This window comes from Tiliqua scincoides, chromosome 2, assembly GCF_035046505.1.
Source record: "Tiliqua scincoides isolate rTilSci1 chromosome 2, rTilSci1.hap2, whole genome shotgun sequence".
NCBI lineage: Eukaryota > Metazoa > Chordata > Lepidosauria > Squamata > Scincidae > Tiliqua > Tiliqua scincoides.
The window spans coordinates 42149475-42169001 of NC_089822.1; the positions used below are offsets into that span (position 1 = coordinate 42149475).

At 44.8% G+C, this 19527-nt stretch overlaps 1 protein-coding gene across 1 annotated transcript in view; it reads right to left on the reverse strand.

Annotated features, from left to right (window-relative positions):
- The window catches only part of PCSK1 (proprotein convertase subtilisin/kexin type 1), a 45626-nt gene extending 31019 nt beyond the window's left edge, over positions 1-14607 (reverse strand). The window contains exons 1-5 of the mRNA XM_066613882.1: positions 14443-14607; positions 8573-8677; positions 4781-4891; positions 2413-2559; positions 1251-1327 (exon numbers count right to left, since the gene is read on the reverse strand). Of these exons, the coding sequence (XP_066469979.1) occupies positions 1251-1327; positions 2413-2559; positions 4781-4891; positions 8573-8677; positions 14443-14607 (605 nt within the window). The remainder of the gene's footprint in view (positions 1-1250; positions 1328-2412; positions 2560-4780; positions 4892-8572; positions 8678-14442) is intronic.
- Between the last annotated feature and the right edge of the window lie 4920 nt (positions 14608-19527).

The window sequence follows — 19527 nt, forward strand, 5'->3', positions numbered from 1 at the left end:
TCCTGTGTGGAGTATACACATCAAACTCCATGTGGTGGGTTTTACCACCATTACTCGAGTCTACGAGTAATGAAGACATGATTTAAGAACTCTGAGAGTTCAACCCATGCCTCCCTGCTACGCAGACCTTTCCCATTTCGCTGTGCCTGGAGTATGCACACATGGGCACCTGTCCTAGTGTTGATAAAGAGAGGAGGATTGGCAAGCAAACAGTTGCCTGCACCTGTTGGAGTTGGTGCAACTCCGTCTGCTGTCCAGAGAGGGCAGGATGCTGTCCAGAAGGGGTCAAGCTATGGCCCAGTGACTCTGACCTTTCTACCTGTTCTCTCTGTGATCCTTGTGGGGTGTGGCTCTAACCCTTTATCCTTCCCTTCTCCTCTGAGCACTTTCTCTTGTCCTCTGACCACCAACCTGTTAAGATGTGCACACCAGGGCTCTGATGCCCAGGCCATCTTGAGCACAAGGCAAACAGGGTGAGGCAGCTCCAGGGCCTTGCTATCTCTAAGTGTTAGCTGAACCTCTGATCCTAATCAGATGCTGTAAATATACACTCCATGGAACTGTAAGTAAATAACTTCTTTTTTGCAACTTTAACAAGCCATTGCCTCTTTGTCTTTTTTTAATTGAATAGCAGTCAGCTGGGTGAGGGAGGTTCCCTGGGGTGATACCCAAAGGGGGGTCCACTCTTTGGGGTCCCCCCAAAGAGGAAACTATTTTTAATTTCCTCCAACAGCACCACCCTTTGACAAGGAGGGGGGAAGAGCGGTGCCCCCTCCCTTTACTTACTTGGAGTTTAGTGTGTTCCTCTGTGCTGCTCCTATTTTGAATGCACAGGAGCACAGCATGCTGAGAGTGGAGCATACATAAAGGGGGGCAGGTGTGTTCTGAGCTCCAGGGAAGGGAAGGACGGGAGGTTCTGGATTGCCAGTCCCTGCCCACTTGGAGGCAATCTGGAACCTCTGCAGCTTTCTTTTCTTCCTCCTTCTTCCTCCAGCAGCACTGGAGGGAGCTAGAAGAGTGGAGAGCAGACTGGAGAGACAAGCTGGAGAGGGTGGCAGGCAGACAGCCTGAGGGCTTGTCAGTTTGCCACCCCACCAGCTTTGCTGCTCCTCATGACAGTATCCAGTTACTTCATGCTGGCCTTGCTGGGAGTGCCACTAACGATCACCCAAGAGCAGTTTTTCAAGATGTGTTTCTAGTGAGAATTTGCAGTGCACGAGGAAGGGACTAATGGCAGGTGGTTTACTCACTTGTTTTCATTTGTTGGATCATATCTCGGAAATGGATCGTGGTCATTGTCATTGAAATCATAACTTGCCTCAGGATCCTATATGTGACACAAAATAAAAGCATGGATAAAAAAAGAAACCTCTTTGAGATCTATCATCTGACTTCTGAGAAAATGGCGATAAATAAATCACAAGACGAGTTATCTAAATATTAGTGACCTTTCCTGAGATTGGTTCTTAGCAGAGATTTACTTCTGTATATTCCATCTGCGAGATTTATGGCTTACCTTTTAAATTAAAAACCCCCAGGATAGTTTAATAATAATAATAATAATAATAATAATAATAATAATAATAATAATAATAATAATAATAAAGGTATTTCTATACTGCCTTTCTTGGTCCTCAGATTTCTCCTCGAACTTTATTCAAGGCGGTTTACATAGGCAGGCTAATTAAATCCCCGTAGGGATTTTTACAATTTGAAAGAAGGTTCTATCTTTCAAGAAACCACAACATTCAGATGTTTCTTTTTTGATCTGGCCGCACATTCTGGCCTCCATCCTCCCACGCTCAGAGCAGATGGAATAACTCGGCTCAGCTTGTCAGCTGCTTCAAGGTCGCACGGTGCCGGTGGCCTCAAACTGGCGACCTGCAGATGTTATCTTCAGGCAAACTGAGGCTCTACCCTCTAGACCCGACCTCCTGCCCAAGGTTTACAAGGTTTACAAGGTTTAAGAACAATAACAGCAACAAAATAGTAAAACGAAGCATAGGGCAATACTGTAATGTAGGGCGCAATCCTAACCAACTCTCCAGCACCGACATAACTGTGCCAATGTGGCATGCACTGCATCCTGCAGTGGGGAGGCAGTCAAGGGGGCCTCCTCAAGGTAAGGGCATGTTTATAACCTTACTTTGGGACTGCATTGCAGCTAGGCCAGTGCTGGAAAGTTGGTTAGGATTGCGCCCTTAATTTTATTAATGGGATTTAATGGGAAAAAATAACTCTCAAATGTGGCATGTCAGGCAGTCACTTGGTTTGCCTCCTCAAGCCCAGTGTGAAGGTAACCCAATAAGTTTCCTGACTAAACAGAGATTAGAACACAGGTTCCTTTGGAGTCTAGCCATTAATCTTGGAAATGGTTCCTGAATGGCTGTTTGGGGATGGGGTATTACTCACATAGTTATTGTAAATGTCAGTGTGATTCCATTCCAGCCCATCGTCAAGCACAGTAATGACAACACCTTTGCCAGTAATCCCCTTTTGCCACACAGGAAGTACGTGGAGATCCAATTTTGGCAGAGATGGAACGACTCTTGTATCTTGCTAGGAAAATTAAAAGACAGTAAGAATTTTCTACATCCATGCCACAGTTGTTGAGAAAACCAAGTTACATTGCCTCAAAAGATCAGTCTGAGTGGAGTCCTTGTCCTTTAGGGAATGGGCCCAATCCACTGGGAATTTCTTCTGCCCTCATCCCTTTTAATGAATGAAATGTACTCAATCTCACATGTACTCATGTGCAACTTCCAGTGATTGAAGACTTTGGAATATTTCAGTGGGGAGAGGGGGAATAGTGCATGGGTTGGGGGCATTATCGAGATAAGAACCATAATGGGAACAAAGTCCCAAAGCCTCCTATCTATTGTGGGGGGTGGGGGGTGGGTTTCAAACCCCCTCCCCCCTGTGTGTTATTTGCTTAAAAATACACCCTCAAAAGTGGAAGCTTAACTTATAGGTTTAGGGTCACATCTAGTTTGACCTTTACCTTCAAAAGAACTCTGAAGATTATCTCATAAATAGAATGTTCCTATATAGTCTCACACACAATGTACACTTCTTTTTGTGTGCAGAATATTGCACTTAAGACTGCCATAAAACCAGTCATAACTTTAATACTTCCTTTGTATTCATCAGTTGGACCCAAAGTATGACAATTCTGCCTATGTGATGAAGTTTTCTATTGGAGCCCTTTGTACACTCTGAAAAGCTACATCTGACTAAAGTTGGCAGGGCAGGTGCTTCCCAAAACCTGAGATTTCTGATGTGAGCTTGGTTAGGTTGCAAAGTGGGCCTGGTAATGTCAACAGACTGCTGCCAGCCCTTGAAAAATGGGGGGCAGGGCTGAGATTAATCTTTGCTGCCTGCCATCTGAGAAAAAAACAACTGTTGAAACAATGTCATTTCTGACAATGTGACCACCCCATTTCTGAAGGCTACATTACAGTGGAAATCAAGACAGCTTCCTAACATGAGTGGAAGTGCATTCTGCTGGCACAGGAACATTTTAGATCCAAGCCATTGTCCTATAATAATTGTCATTGCTACTTATCTCTGGGAAGTGCTTAGTACTTGTAGGAGCTAGGTCCTCCTACTTCTGGTTCTTACATGTTAGACTGTGAGAACAATAGCCTCAATCCAAAGCAGTCTGAGTCAAATTTCAGTGGAAGTGTTACGCATGTGCTTAACACTCTGATTCGAAAGCTGTTTATGCAGAAATAAGTTCTAGCAATGTCTGAGGTGACTTTTGAATAAACATAGGCTCAAGCTGCAGGTTTCTTTAACTGAATCAGGAGGACTAAAAAGAGTGTCACTTCAACCATTCTTGCATTTTTCTTCCCATGGTTAAGCATGCTTACTCACAAGTAAGTCCCATTATGCTTTATGGGATTCACTGCCTATGCATGTCTACTCCGGAGAAAGTCCCATTGTGTTCAATGGAGCTTAGGAATGTGCATAGGAGCCTTAGATTCCAGTAATTGTCTTGTGAATGGTAGTCTGGCAGCCAAACTCTTGTTCACTCAGAAGCAAACTCCACTGAGTTGAATTGGTCTTACTCCCAATTAGGTGTGCATATGATTGCCAATTTTATTACCTTTTTTGACACTTTTGTGGGATGTCTAAAGCTCAGTGGTAATCAAGAGTATGATTTACACAAAGTAGGCTTTAAGTTTGATCCCTGCTACTTCCAGGGGCAGCTGAGAAAGGTCTGCATCTGTAACCTCAGGGAACTGTTGCTGTTCCATGTAGAGAATACTGAAGTGGATAAGTGTATGTTTAACTGCAGTTCAGGAAGTTATTCTAAGCAACAGGTTTGTTCTATGATATCCAGTGATTTTTTTTTTCTCGGTCTGAGATGGCAAAAGCAATACTTGGTAGACAGTGCTGCAGAAGACCAGAAGTTTAATATCTGTAGAACACATTCCATCTCAAAAGCTGAAAACATTCAGTGAAAGAGCTTGCATTTTACAATCTTGAATTGTATAACTTGGAAACTGTGGTTTGTCAAGAGTTGTGATTCTGGGCTGTGTCCAGTCCTTGCCATCTGAGAAAACTAGACATGAACTAGACATGAAGAGGACAAGTAGGGGCATCCCAGTCCAGTGAGTTCAGTTTCTTTCAGTGAGTATGCATAGGCACAGATCTACCTGTGGCTGAATGCCATATCTTATATATCGCAGCTTTGAACAAGCAACCAAATCCAAAGAGCACAATTCCATAGACATGTGAACGGGTTCTTCTCCTACGCAGAAATGCAAACCCTTACCAGGTACCACTGTTGACTCCACATTGGGTCATTAAAAAGATTTGCTGCCGAGTCTCTCAATACGGAACGCTTGCTTCGTTTCTTTCCATACTGTTGTTCGGCCCAGGATACCTGAAATATATTTGTCAACACCCAGAGCATATGAGGACCCAGGACTTGTTACAACCAGGCAGCAGCAACCCTATGCATTTTTACTTCGCATCCCTTACTAGGGAGTAAGGGCCGAACTGACGTATAAGTCAACCATGTGGTTTGGGACTTTATTAAAGAACATGTGAGGGGATAAAATAGGCTGAAATCATGGCTGGGGCACAGAAGAACTTAGTACTTTGTCCCCACCATGGCTCCAAACCTGACTGTGGACCCCTCTGGTGTAAAATTTTTAATGGAAAAAAGCTTCTGTGGAAAGGCAATGGAAGCTTTTTTCCACACATGGGGGCTGTGATCAGGGTTGAAACCATGCCAGTCACATGGAAGGAAGCTTTTGCTTGATCCTTTGCTCTGTGACTCTGGTTGGAATCTTGGGAGGAGGAGAGGAGAGGGAGGGGGAAGCCACCCTTTCAAAGCCCCTTTTGCCAGGGCTTCAATCTTTTTCCAGTTGGAGGGAGCAAAGGGGGAAGGTGCCATGGGTGCCACCGTTTATATTATCCTGTGCATGCCTGCTCAGAAGTAAGTTCCATGTGTTCACTGGGGCTTATTCCTAGGAAAGTGTTATAGATGTGCAGCGCACATTGTGGGGAAGAAGGATCAATAAGTCCTTCCAGTGCCTTGCAGAGTCAATTTCTCACATGTTTTTCCTCACAAACTACCATATCTCCACTTGCATTGGTCTGCATTGGGGTTTGGGAAACATGGGGTTTCCTTCCATGAAGTAGTTCTTTTTTCTTTCTCTTGCTCACTTCACAGAGGGATCATCTAAAATGACTAATGACATAGGGTGTGTGTGTGTGCTGCTTTGGGGGCAAGAGTCTATGCTTGCTTGCTTGCTTGGATGTAAGCTCCAAGGAGCTCTTAAGAATATAAGACTAGCCCTGCTGGATCAGGCCATTGCCCCATCTAGACCAGCTTCCTGTATCTCACAGTGGCCCAGCAAATGCTTCAGGGAGCACACAAGACAACAAGAGACCCACATCCCAGTGCCATCTCTTGCATCTGGCATTCTGAGCCATTGGTGCTCCCATGCAAGTGAGTCAGCCTTGGTGCATTATGGCACAGTAAACAAACACAGTAAGCATAAAACACACTGTCACACTGCAGGAACAGGAAGTTTACTGCCCTCAGAAGGGCAAATCTTCAGGGGAAACTCTCAGCCATTTTGTTTGGCTAGTACTGCTGGGATACTTGCAGACATTGGAAGTGATTGCACTGACTGGCAGTGCTGGAAGAGGGACTAGCACAGCTTCTGCCACAAATAAATCCATGGATTGGATTCATTTTTGGTTGCAAATCCCATGTGGGTTTGAAGGTGATGACTATGACTCATAGATGGATTTTCCCATGGAATAACTCTACATCTGGGGTGGACCTTGGTCCCTCTAAAATGGAAGTTTTTATCCAAGAAAGCATACACAGGATTGCACTGCATGAGAACTTAAAGATTGAGGCTGCAATCATATACATACTTTCCTGGGAGTAAGCACCACTGAATATAATAAGACTTGCATCTGAGCAGAGATGCATAGCATTGTGCCATAAGGCATGCCTCACACATTTGGGAGGGGTAGACTAATACAATAGTTTGATTGTACCTGTAAGGCTGGCATTCATTGTACATAAAATATTCTCTATCTGAGGAGCGGAACTGTCTCAGGAACATAAAATGCTAATCAGTGTCACTACTTGGTCTACAGCTTAACATTTGTCTGTATGAACTAGAAAACAATTATAGCACAGAGTATGGAAGAGACAGTCTTGTTATACCAGGAGTGAAGCTGTTATTCACAGTCCATATGTTGCTCCAAATGGCACCACAATTGCATCTCATTGCAAAGCAGCCACAGTAAGAAAACTGTTACTATTAGGTCATAGCTAATAATAGAACAAGTCCATCCATGTTAGTGGGTTACACCCAAATTAATTTTCTATGAGTGCATATATTTACTAGCAGATAGTTGGGAATTATATTGACTAAGGGACCAATCCTATCCAATGTCTCAGCGCTGATGCAGTCCCAAGGTAAGGGAACAAATGTTCCTTTACTTTGAGGAGGCTTCTGTGATTGCCCCCACCACCACACAATGCAACTCAAGCCCTGTTAGCACAGCTGCATCAGTGCTGGAAAGTTGGATAGGATTGGACCCTAACAGCTCAATCCTATCCCTGGTGGCTCCACGGGGTGCAGCAGTGCCAAAATAGTTATCATTGCATCCAGTGGCACCGCCGGAGCTACTGGAGGCCTCCTCCAAAAGTCTCCTTCCCTCAAGAAAGGGCACAGGGGCCACAGTTATTTTGCTGGCGCAGACTGGAGGAGTTCTGTGTCGGACTTTTCAGCCCAACACAGACCATACGCTCCGGCAGAGCAGGGCTTCACCAGTCCCACCCTCCTTCTGCCCCAGTTCTTCCCCCTGCCCCATCTTTCCCCTGGAATGCCTCCCCCCACCCCAAGGCCCTCACCACTGCCCGGAGCTCCTATCATGCTCTGGGCAGAGTCTGTCTGGCACTGGGCTCAGAGCTGACTGGTGCTGGGCTGGTGCTAGCACTGACTCCTCACTTGGTGTCGTGGACATGCCTTATGGCATGTTTGCAATACCCAGCACCAGTGCTGGAGCTCAGTGCCTGCACTGAGGCCTGTTAGGATTGGGTCCTAAAGCAATAGAGAGCATAGCGAGCACAGAGACAAAGACAGCGTAACAAGACACCTGTCCAAATTAAATGGTCATAACTGGTGCTGTGCCTATTCTTTTGGTCAGCGCTTTTGGTCACCGGTGTGACCTAACTATTGGAGGTGAAAGTATAAGTTTTCATTCTGAAACTGCAAAAAATGAATTCTTCCTGCAGACTACTGCAGGTCAAATTTTCCCCTTCCATATTCAGTGGTTGATATTCAAATTATTGGAATGTGCATATGAAGTTGGAGATGGGGCAGGTTTCTTTTTTTTGCCTTTGCACATTGTATTTTAATTCAACCAGTTTGAAGTAGGTTGCTCTTGAGCTAAAGTATATTTTGGGAACAGGGGGTCTTGTAAAACTGCCAAGCAATATACTTGTGTTTTTGAACTTCCTAATTTTGAAATTGCAGTTCATTAGCTCAAGAACTAATCTGAATCATTTATGGAATCATAAATCATAAATGCAAGATCATCTCTGAAATGCCACCTGCTACTTTGGAAAGTGCTCAATTTTTTTCTCCTTAAATATGAAATAATGACTGAACATTATGTCAATGAATGTTATGCTTGCAGAAAAAGGGTTTATAAATATTCTGATGTGATACAATGTTCTGCCGCAACCACAGTGATGCAAAACTCAGACACCAAATTTAGAATCAAGGTTTTAAATGAGGCAAAAAACAGGGTATGGTTCAGAGATTACACAATTTGGAGGTCATGATAAGCCAAAATATGGCATTATTGTAAGATGAAAGCCAATTCATATGTGCAGAAATCAAGGTGATACCTCAGATTTCATATGGAGTAAAATTTCCTGTGTGAAGTGTCCTCTATAAGGCAAGGCTACAAATGTTCTCCCTGATACTTGGACTCTTAATAGGTTGGAAAGTTTCCACAACAGTTCCAGACATTTGAATTGGCTATTAGAAGATGGAGTATGGGAAACTGTAAATTCAACACTTACACGATGATCATCCAAGAGTCTCTTAGTGATGTGAGTAGCACTTCTTCGAGACCTTGTGCGATGACTCTTATGCCTAAATAGGTAATGATTTTCAAGCGATCCAATCTGTAAGACACAAGACCACCTCTGAGATATTGTTCCATTGTGAATGACAGTTGAGAGCAATTGGTAACGAAGGGTTTCCCAGAGATGCCTTACAATTCTTTTAAAATTTGATTTTTCTTGATAAAATCTTTATATCGAAACACAGGTACAAGGACTGGAGGACCAGAATTATATGCCCCCAATATTTTCCAATGGTTGGTGTCCTCAATTAAAAATAAAAGCAATTGCAAATATATAATATATACTGTTTCTTTTTTTTTCTTTTTTTACTCAAACAGCAATGCATATCAAATTAAGTGGAGTGCTGAATGTATGGCTGAGACACTGGGTTGCATCCTAAGGGCCTAATCCTATCTTCTGCCAGTCAATAGCACACAGTGCCGCTGCCAGAGTGCACACTATGCATGCTATGGAGTTGGGGCAACCAAACAGCCCACAAAAGACAAGATTTTCCTTACTTACTTCCTCCTAAGCTGCCTGGCTGCCAATGGGCCTCCTGAATTCAAGTGTCTAATTTTTTGAGATTTCAGTTAATCATTTTTATGAGTACCTGTTTGTCATTTTGAAAGCACGTTTTCTTTGAAAACATTCACTTCCATGCCATCAGGGAGTCGTTTTCATTTGTGAAAGTATTTTGTTCTCAAAGAACTGAATATGTTTAATGTTACTGTTGATTGTTTCATGGATTTCAAGAGGAAAACATTTTCAGGACCTAAATATTGATCATTGTATTTAATTAGATGCGTTTCAAAGAAACAATAAAACACCCACTGAGGAGTAGAGCCAATTGTAAAAAGAAGGAATTGGTTAGAGACAATCATTTAAGAGAGTTGAAGAAACCGGTCCAAGAGTTATTTTACTTTCCATAGCGTAGACACCCATATTTGTTTTGCCCCACAGTTGCCTCTGGCCGAGCACAGTTTGCAAGTTTTTGAAATAATAAGCTAAGATATTTAAAAATGCAAGAACTGTTTACCAGAATCAAAAGTGGATGAGTGTGTGTGCCAGAAACAATGATCCCACTTTCAAAACATCTTTACATCTTTAAAGAATGAGAAACTCTGATCCATTGTACATGCTAATTACAGAACAGAAACAAAAAGTTATACTTCTGGTATACAACAGGACTAAGAAATGGGAAGGAGTGCATATTTTGTCACTATACTCCCCATTTAGATATGTCCCAATTTTCTCTTTTCTCCCTGGTGACTTCTTTTTGGAATTACAGAAATTCTCCCTACTCAGCTGGAAAGAAGAGTGCAAATATATTGGCTCAGATTGAGGGGCACTTGCAGAAGCTACTGCTGAGATCTGAAATTGCTCTGGAGCACTGAAACACAACAGGTCTCTTCCCGTGGAACAAAATCTCTTTACAGTATTAGTTTCCTTGTTTCCTTAGTCCAATCCAATTCCTTACCAACCATGTCAAAATAACAATAGTATAAATCACACACAGACTCCCACACAAACTCGACATCCCTACTTTTTCTCTTATCCAAATGGTCCCCTGTCCTTATCATAAGTTACTTGCCTCGTGACTGATTTTCCACACCCTATCATCTTCTCCTGTTCTAGATCCACTCCAGCTGGAATTACTGGCAGCCTGAATGCAGTGTACTTAGGAGCCCTCCAGTTCTCACCATCAACTGATAATCACTAAACTTTAGGGTCTAATCCTAAACAGTAGCAGCGCCAGTGCAGGGTGTCACAAACATTCCATAAGGCACTTCTGCAGCACCCGGAGAGGAGGGGCTGGCCAGTGCCTGTTGGTGCTGAGCCTCAGAGCCACTCAGAAGACCAGCTGGTGTTCCAACAGCACCACCCATGGTAAATAGTGTCAGGGCAGGGGGGAGGCAGCGAGTGGGTGGAATGGGGCAGGTGGAGGGTGGGGTGGAAAAAAAACCAGGATGGGAGGGGGTAGGACCAGTGGAGCTCTGCCTCACCGAATGCTGAACTCAAGTCTGCACTGCCAAAATAGCTGGTATAGACTCGAGACTTAAGACTCAAATTGTTTCTTGCTTCAAAGTTAGAACTCTTATTTTCACCACTTAATGTTTTGGCATATAGAACTCATGTTGTATGTAACAATGGGGGAGGAGAAGACAGTTTTATTTCAATGGCCATTTACTTCTTACAAATTTCCAAACTTTTTCTGAAGTTTTTCTACATCTTAGAGCTTATTAAAATATCTCTCAGCAGAGAAGTCAGACAGTTTGCTTTGGATTTGTTATTCTGTTTTATATTCAAATACTGTGAAGTATATATTGCTCTAGATTCCTTAGTTAAAGTGGAACATAGTACTACTCAATTACCACAATATGTAACAAATTAAGAAAACCTGGGGACTTAGACATGGGGATAAACACCATATACTAGAATCAAAAGGTGGCTGGCAGCTACTACACAGTTATGCTACAATCCTATACACACTTTCCTGGGAGCAAGCCCTATTGAACACAATATGACATACTTCTGTGCAGACATGCTTAAAATTGTACTATTAGAGTTCTAAAAAGAACATTTAAAGTAACTACTCCAGAGGCACACGACTGAGTGATTTCACTTCTATTAAAGAGCAATGAGATTGGTCCCACACTATTTATTACTAGATTTTCAATTTGGATAGAAATTATGTACCCCTAGAACTACATCTGTTGCCTGATTCACACATTATGAATGCAGGGTGACTGCCACAGAAAAAAGGGGTTTCAGCATGGGGCTTCATGGCAAAGTTGTAGTGTTTTTGGTCAGACCTTGCTAGGGGCATGTAACTACCCATGCCAGTATTCTCTCTCTCTCTCTCTCTCTCTCTCTCTCTCTCTCTCTCTCTCTCACACACACACACACACACACACACGCACGCACGCACACACTAATTGGGCCATAGAAGTTCATATCCCAGTTTTGTTTCTTTGCAGTGTTTTTTTACTTACAGGACCAGGACTCATACTCAACAGAGCTCAATCCTATGCATGCCTATTCAGAAGTAACAGCCCAATCCTATGCCTGCTACTCAGAAGTAAGTCCCACTAGAGTCAATAGGGCTTACTCCCAGGTAAGTGGGGATAGGATTGGGCTGTTATATTCAACGGGGCTTACTCCCAGGTAAATGTGAATAGAATTGTAGCAGTGGAACAATAACATTTGATCTAGAAGACCTGCCTTCTCATTCCAGACTCATGTTGAAAAAGGAGACCATCAAGAAGAAGACATTTCTAAATACATGCTGATTATACTTCTTTCACCATACATAACTCATAAATTTCAGGGGTGAATTCTGGCTTGCAAATCAGATTCTCCTGCTGAGCTGGGTAGATCACTAGCTCAAATCAAACTGTGTATTAATCAAGAGGCGGTATTGCCATATATGAGAATTAGCAGATTTGAGTAGATAGAAGAACCCTAATGTTAGAGCTGCTCGTATCCACAATATTTATTTTATTTTTCTCGTTTTTATACTGCCCTTCCTCCAAGAAACTCAGGATGGTATACATAGTTCCTCCGCTTCTTTTGTCCTCACAACAGCCCTGTGAAGTAGGTGAGGCTGAGAGTGACTGACCCAAGGTCACCCAGGAAGCTTCATGACTGAGCAGGGATTTGAACCTAGATATTCCATGTCTAAGTCCAACCCCAAACCACTACACCAACCTGCCTTCATATATACTCTCTCTCCTGGGTAAGAGAGCAAGTGCAAATCTCTTCTGCTTTGCTGCCTATCAGTTGCAATCCCTCAATAACAGTTCATCACATTGTTGCAGGCAACAGGTTTGTGTTGCAGCCACGTAGCAGACTCCACAGTTGTAGAAAAGCCCGTGGGCTGGCATATCTGGAGTTGTTGGCTTTAGACCTGCACTTGTCTTGCTGTTCATCCCTTATAACTAGTCCACATCTAGGTGCTGCTACATTGATTCAACCAGTATTCTTAGCAGGTGCTAGTCCAATATTATCAACATCCAGTGGTGTCCCATTTGGGGTCAGTTTGTGTTACTGGCACAATGACACATGGCACAAATAGTGAATCAGATCCCCTCACACTTATTTGCAAGCACAGCAGTTCGCTGAATTCAGCTATTAGTCATCATTTGTGGAACAAACAAATAAACAAGGTTACATTAGCTTTCAGCACCAACATCAGAGCTTGCCTGAGATGATGGCAAACGAAGGGTAATAAAGGGAGCAGATGTTAGACTTTGATCTCCACCTTTTTTCATTTTCAGTATCACTGCCTGTCTTTGTGCTGTGAATTGGGTTGTTCCTTTAGAAACCAAACCAGAAGAGTTTGGTTTCCTCAACACTGACGAAGTCAACAGCTGGACTGCAGGATACAGTTAGCAAGCTCTACAAGATAACAGAAGCCTTGGTGTGCTATTACATAAATGAAATTACTCAGCCCTGACAACACTGATGTCATGACTTGCCAAAAGGAAAAGCAGACCATATGGAGGAAACTACCTACAAAGGAGCATAATGGTTGAAGATGATGAATGGTTGATTTCCTGCCCTCCCCCCCCCTTCCAGTTTGAGTCCCACTGGATGACCCACAGAGCCTGCCACATGGCACCACCAATCCACAGAGGCACAAAGGTCTCCTTTAAAAAATAAAGGACCTAGAGGTGGTAAATAGTTCCAGTCTTCTGGGCTAGAGGAACTTTAGTCATTTGTCCTTTAAAAAAAATTAAACAAAGAGAGGCGTTGGAGCTCATCTCTGACTGTGGGAGCTAGGTCCATAAATTTGGGGTGTTCTGCCTGCACAACTGCAGGTGCCTGTAACAAAAGAGCATTCTGAGTATGCACAGAAGTCTTCTCCATTCCATTCCTATTTCACATCTCCCAAAGCTGAGCCCCAGCAACTAAAATCGGTCCTGAGAATTAGATCCAGCTAGAGGAATTTTAAAACATGTTCCTTAATGGCACTCAGGGAGCTGCAGGGGTTACAGCAAAGCCCTCTTGAATTCCCTGTGGGGCTTCCTCCTGGTGGACATCTTTCAGTTCCCTGAGCTGTAATTTCCAGCATCTGCTGCTACTCCACTCCACCTCACTGCACTCAGTATTGTCTCTGGGAAAGCAACTGATTGCACAGCTCAATGGAGTATGCAGCCCTCTAGCCACTGGCACCAAGTCATCCCAGGCTTCAAGCAATACCCTGTACAAGGGTGGGGGGGGGGGAGTAAGAGATTAAGCAACCACAATCTTGGGAAGACAGAACAGGAGAGAAGTTGGAAATTCTCAGGAGTTGCTCAAAGGATGAGGGGGGCTATAAGACCAGGAAGGACAAGGAATCCCTCACCCTTTAAAGAAAAGAAAGGTGGAAAGTACAATCATTTAAAGCACTTTTGGTGTGTAGCGTGGCCATAGGCATAAACACACAGTTGCCAATTGCATGTAACAGGTCTTCCATTTCTGGTCAGTTACATCAGGAGCATATCTATAACACTGGGAGGCATCAACCCAACTCAGTTGGATTAGAACAGCGATTTTCAACCTTTTTCATCTCACAGCACACTGACAAGACGCTAAAATTGTCAAGGCACACCATCAGTTTTTGGACCATTGCCAAGGCACACCATGCTGCTGGTAGGGGGCTCAAACCCCCCATTACCCAACTAAGAAATGATCCTCCCCAAAGTCCTGCGGCACACCTGTGGACTGTCTGTGGCACACCAGTGTGCCACGGCACAGTGGTTGAAAATCGATGGGTTAGAGAAAGCGTGTGTGTGTGGGGGGGGGAGCCAACTTATCTGTGCCAGCCAAGGGGTGCTCCTTACCTGCCCCAAAAGCTCATACTCCAGGTCATCTGCTATGGCCTTAGCCGCTTCTGGACCTCCCGGGATCTCTGCTGCCCATTCATTGAGGAACTGCCTCTCTGCCTTGGCCAGGATCAGCAGGCTGGAGGCGCCCAGCAGAGCCACCAGCAGGCATCTCCCTTCCATGACGCCCGGAGAGCCCAGGGAGGAAGAGTTCAGGCAATCCAGTGCCCGGAGCAGGGCGGACTGAACGAAGGCGTGGAGGACTCCTTGGCTCTGGTTGCTACGCGAGGAGCAGGCGGTCCATCGGGAGGGAGTCTTGCTGAGATCATGGAGCAGCCCTCCCTGCCGATCCGGACCCAGACCCGCCACAGCCAGAATGGCAATGAGTGTGTTTACACGTCAAAACGACGAAAGCGCTCCCTGACGTCAAATCTCCCGGACTCGGAGCTCGACGGTCCTTCCCCAGGGAGAGGAGGAGCAGGAGGCGTTTGCCGGGCGCGCGGGCGGGGGCTGCTCCGGGCTTCGCGGGGAGGGGGCACCAGGGCGAGGAAGAGGAGGGGGAAATGCCGCGCGCCTCTCAGGAGCTGTCCATGGTGGATGCCCTGCTCGCCAGCGCCTGTGGGCAGCCTCAGAGCCCGATCCTATGCCTGTCTCCTCAGAAGTAAGTCCCATTGTAGTCAATGGAGCTTCCTCCCAGGGAAGTGTGGATAGGACTGAAGCCTCAGAGCCCGATCCTATGCCTGTCTCCTCAGAAGTAAGTCCCATTGTAGTCAATGGAGCTTCCTCCCAGGGAAGTGTGATAGGATTGCAGCCTCAGAGCCCGATCCTATGCCTGTCTCCTCAGAAGTAAGTCCCATTGTAGTCAATGGAGCTTCCTCCCAGGGAAGTGTGATAGGATTGCAGCCTCAGAGCCCGATCCTATGCCTGTCTCCTCAGAAGTAAGTCCCATTGTAGTCAATGGAGCTTCCTCCCAGGGAAGTGTGGATAGGACTGAAGCCTCAGAGCCCGATCCTATGCCTGTCTCCTCAGAAGTAAGTCCCATTGTAGTCAATGGAGCTTCCTCCCAGGGAAGTGTGATAGGATTGCAGCCTCAGAGCCCGATCCTATGCCTGTCTCCTCAGAAGTAAGTCCCATTGTAGTCAATGGAGCTTCCTCCCAGGGAAGTGTGATAGGATTGCAGCCTCAGAGCCCGATCCTATGCCTGTCTCCTCAGAAGTAAGTCCCATTGTAGTCAATGGGGCTTCTTCCCAGGGAAGTGTGGATAGGATTGCAGCATCAGAGCCAGATCCTATGCCTGTCTATTCAGAAGTAAGTCCATTGTAGTCAATGGAGCTTCCTCCCAGGGAAGTGAGGACAGGACTTCGGCCACAGACCGCCCACCTTTGGTTGGTCAATTTCTGTTTGCTCCCTGAGGCTGCTAATTGATCCAGATCTAAATCAACAACCTGTGTTTTTTTGTTTGTTTGTTTTTCCTTTTAAGCAGTGACTTCCCTGATCTGATGTCTTCTTTCTGAAGCTCTCTGGTTCAGATGGTCCAAAGCCTCCTGTAGACTTTGGCAGGCAAAAAAAAAAATGTGCCCAAAAGGTTCTCAGAGATTAGAATGGACTCGATCGACGGTCAGCTTCTTAGTAGTCTTGGAGAAGGAAAGGACTGACCGTGAGTCACCCTTGCCCGCGCTTGCTCCCGCCTGCAGTTTTTCACCAAACTGGTTGAACATCCCTCTGCCTACCCAGCCTGCAGGAAAAGGGTAGCGATGCCCCTCCCCACAACTCTCAGGAGCAGTTATATATTTATTTGGGCTTTCACAACAGAAATGCACAACATGGGGGGGGGGGAGCTGAACAACAAATCCTGAAGGCTCTCCACCTCCCAGCATCACACTATTTCAATTGGAAAGACTGTTTCCTCGCCCCCAGACTAGGAATGTACTAAAACATGAGCAGTCTTTGGATGTGTATGTGGGGGCTGTGATGTCCCAGGCATGGCATATGATACAACAATTTTACTCATGCTAAGTATGAGTGGTGGAGAGACTTCCTGGGAGCTTTCTACACCATTGACAGTTGCATCATGGAAGATGGGTTGGGTGTACACTGCTTGTAATTATTAACCAATCCCTGCCCAACCCACAGGTGTACACATTTGATCCCTGTTGTGTATATGCAACGTTGGGCAGAAATGGCTTTAATAATAACATTCTAGCAGCCTTAAAGTCCATTTTTATAACTTCTTCCATTAAGCTTGTATCTCTTGGGTTTCCGATTTGGATACTATCTGGATATGATCATCCTATTTCCAGCTGCTCCTCCCATCATTTTTGCTGGCTCGTCAAGCCAAACTGTCTGTTAACCAACACCAACATGAGTATCTCTTAAGAATTCAGGGACTGCAAGTCAATGTATCATGCATTGATATATGTATCAGTGTATCCTATATTAAGAACACAAGAACATAAGATGAGCCCTGCTGGATCAGGCCAAAGGCCCATCTAGTCCAGTTTCCTGTATCTCACAGTGGCCCATTAAATGTCCCAGGGAGCACACAAGACAACAGACACAATCTGTGTCCCGGTGCCCTCTCCTGCATCTGGCAATCAGAGGCAGCCTGCCTCTAAAACCAAGAGCTTGCACATACCTACCATGACTTGTAACCCGTAATGAACTTCTCCTCCAGAAATTTGTCCAATCCCCTCTTAAAGGCATCCAAGCAAGATGCCATCACTACTTCCTGTGGCAAAGAGTTCCACAAACTAATTACATGCTGGGTAAAGAAATATTTTGTTCTGTCTGTCCTAACTCTCCCAACACTCAACTTTTGTGGATGTCCCCTGGTTCTGCTGTTATGTGAGAGGGAAAAGAGCGTCTCTCTATCCACTTTATCCTTCCCATGCTGTGGTGATTATAAGCACAAGCACTGGGCTGTGATATGTTTTAGCATATTTGGCAATAACAGGCAAACACATTTGCCGTTGCGCAGAACACACTTTGCTGGCCTTCAGAATATGCTGAGCCTTCAAGCCCAGTGCGGTAAACAACCGGATGGAGAGTATTTTGGAGATGCGCTTCTTATCGTAGTCTGTGGAATGTTGCTGCTAGCTGGTTGCAGCTAGTGTAATCTTTTGACTGACAGTAAACTCAGTTTGTTCTGAATTGTCTGAGAATGAATAAAAGGGGCTTGTAGGAGGCTGGGAGGGATCTATCTCCTTCTTCAACTCCTGGCTCTCCCCCCCCCCCCACATCTATACTTTGAAACCTGTCTGCTGTCTATTCATTGCTTCTGCCCCTGTATCACATCCAGCAGCTGGGCCTCTGAGTCCTGCTGCTCCCAAGGTCGTGCAACACCATGCATGATTTTATATGTCTCAATCATGTCCCCCCTCAGACGCCTCTTTTCTAGAGGCCCAAACGCTGTAGCCTCTCCTCATAGGGAAGGTACCCCAGCCCAGTAATCATTTTTGTCGCTCTCTTTTGCACCTTTTCCATTTCCACTATGTTCTTTTGGAGATGTGGTGACCAGAACTGGACACAATACTCCTGGTGTGGCCTAACCATCGATTTGTACAATGGCATTACAATATTAGCTGTCTTATTCTCAATGCCTTTCCTAATGATCCCAAGCATGGAATTAGCTCTCTTCACTGCCGCTGCACATTGGGTCAACACTTTCATTGAGCTGTCAACAAGCACACCAAGAGCTCTCTCCTGATCTGTCTCAGACAGCTCAGAACCCATTAGCCTAATCTAAAGTTTTGATTTGTAGCCCCAGTGTGCATTACTTTACACTTACTTACATTGAAATGCACCTGCCTTTTTGCTGCCCAGTCTCCCAGTTTGGAGGGATCCTTCTGGAGCTCTTCACAGTCTCTTCTGGTCTTCACCACTCAGAAAAGTTTGGTGTCATCTGCAAACTTGGCCATCTCACTGCTTAGCCCTGCCTCCAGTTCATTTATGAACAGGTTGAAAAGTACAGGTCCTAGGGCACTCCACTTTCCACCTCTCTCCATTGTGAAAATTACCCATTGACACCCACTCTCTGCTTCCTGGACCTCAACCAGTTCCTAATTCAGGAGAGGACCTGCCCTCTGACTGTGGAGTTTTCTCAGCAGCCTTTGATGAGGGACCGTGTCGAACGCCTTCTGAAAGTCCAGATATATAATGTTCATGGGTTCTCCCACATCCACATGCCTGTTGACCTTTTCAAAGATTTCTAAAAGGTTTGTGAGGCAACACTAATCCTTACAGAAGACATGCTGATTCTCCCTCAGCAAGGCATGTTCGTCTATGTGTTTTGAGATTCTATCTTTGATGAGGCATTCCACCATCTTACCTGGTATAGATGTTAGGCTGACTGGCCTATAGTTTCCCAGGTCCCCTCTCCTTCCCTTTTTAAAGATCAGTGTGACATTTGATATCCTCCGATCTTCTGGCACCATGGCCGTTTCAAGGGACAAGTTGCATATTTTAGTCAAGATATCAGCAACTTCATTCTTCAATTCCTTAATAACTCCTGGGTGGATACCATCAGGGCCTGGTGACTTATTGATCTTTAATTTGTCAATTAGGTCTGAAACATCTTAACCTCTATCCAGTATAATTCCTTGATTAGGGGGGTCATTCGGGCAGCAGTATCTGCCTGAGGTCTTGTGCCGTGAAGACAGATGCAAAGAAATCATTTAATTTCTCTGCCTTCTCTAAGTCTCCTTTTAACTCCTCTTCCCTCCCTCACTATTGAGAGGGGCAGCTGCTTCTCTTGCACGTTTTCTGCTTCTTACATATTTGAAGAAACTTTTGGTTGGCAATCTTCAGTCTCGAAAGACTATGGTATAAGCCTACAGCACCTTGTATTCCCAAGCGGTCTCCCATCCAAGTACTAACCAGGCCTGACCCTGCTTAGCTTCCGAAATCAGACGAGATCAGGCATGTGCAGGTTAATAGTTGCTATTATTCCCTTTAATGTTGCTGGCCATGTGTTCCTCATAGTCTCTCTTGGCCTCCCGTATCACCTTTTTACATTTCTTTTGCCACTGTTTATGTTCCTTTTTATTCTCCTCCTTCCATTTACAGAAGGAAGCTTGCTTGCCCTTTATGGCCACTCTAACTTAG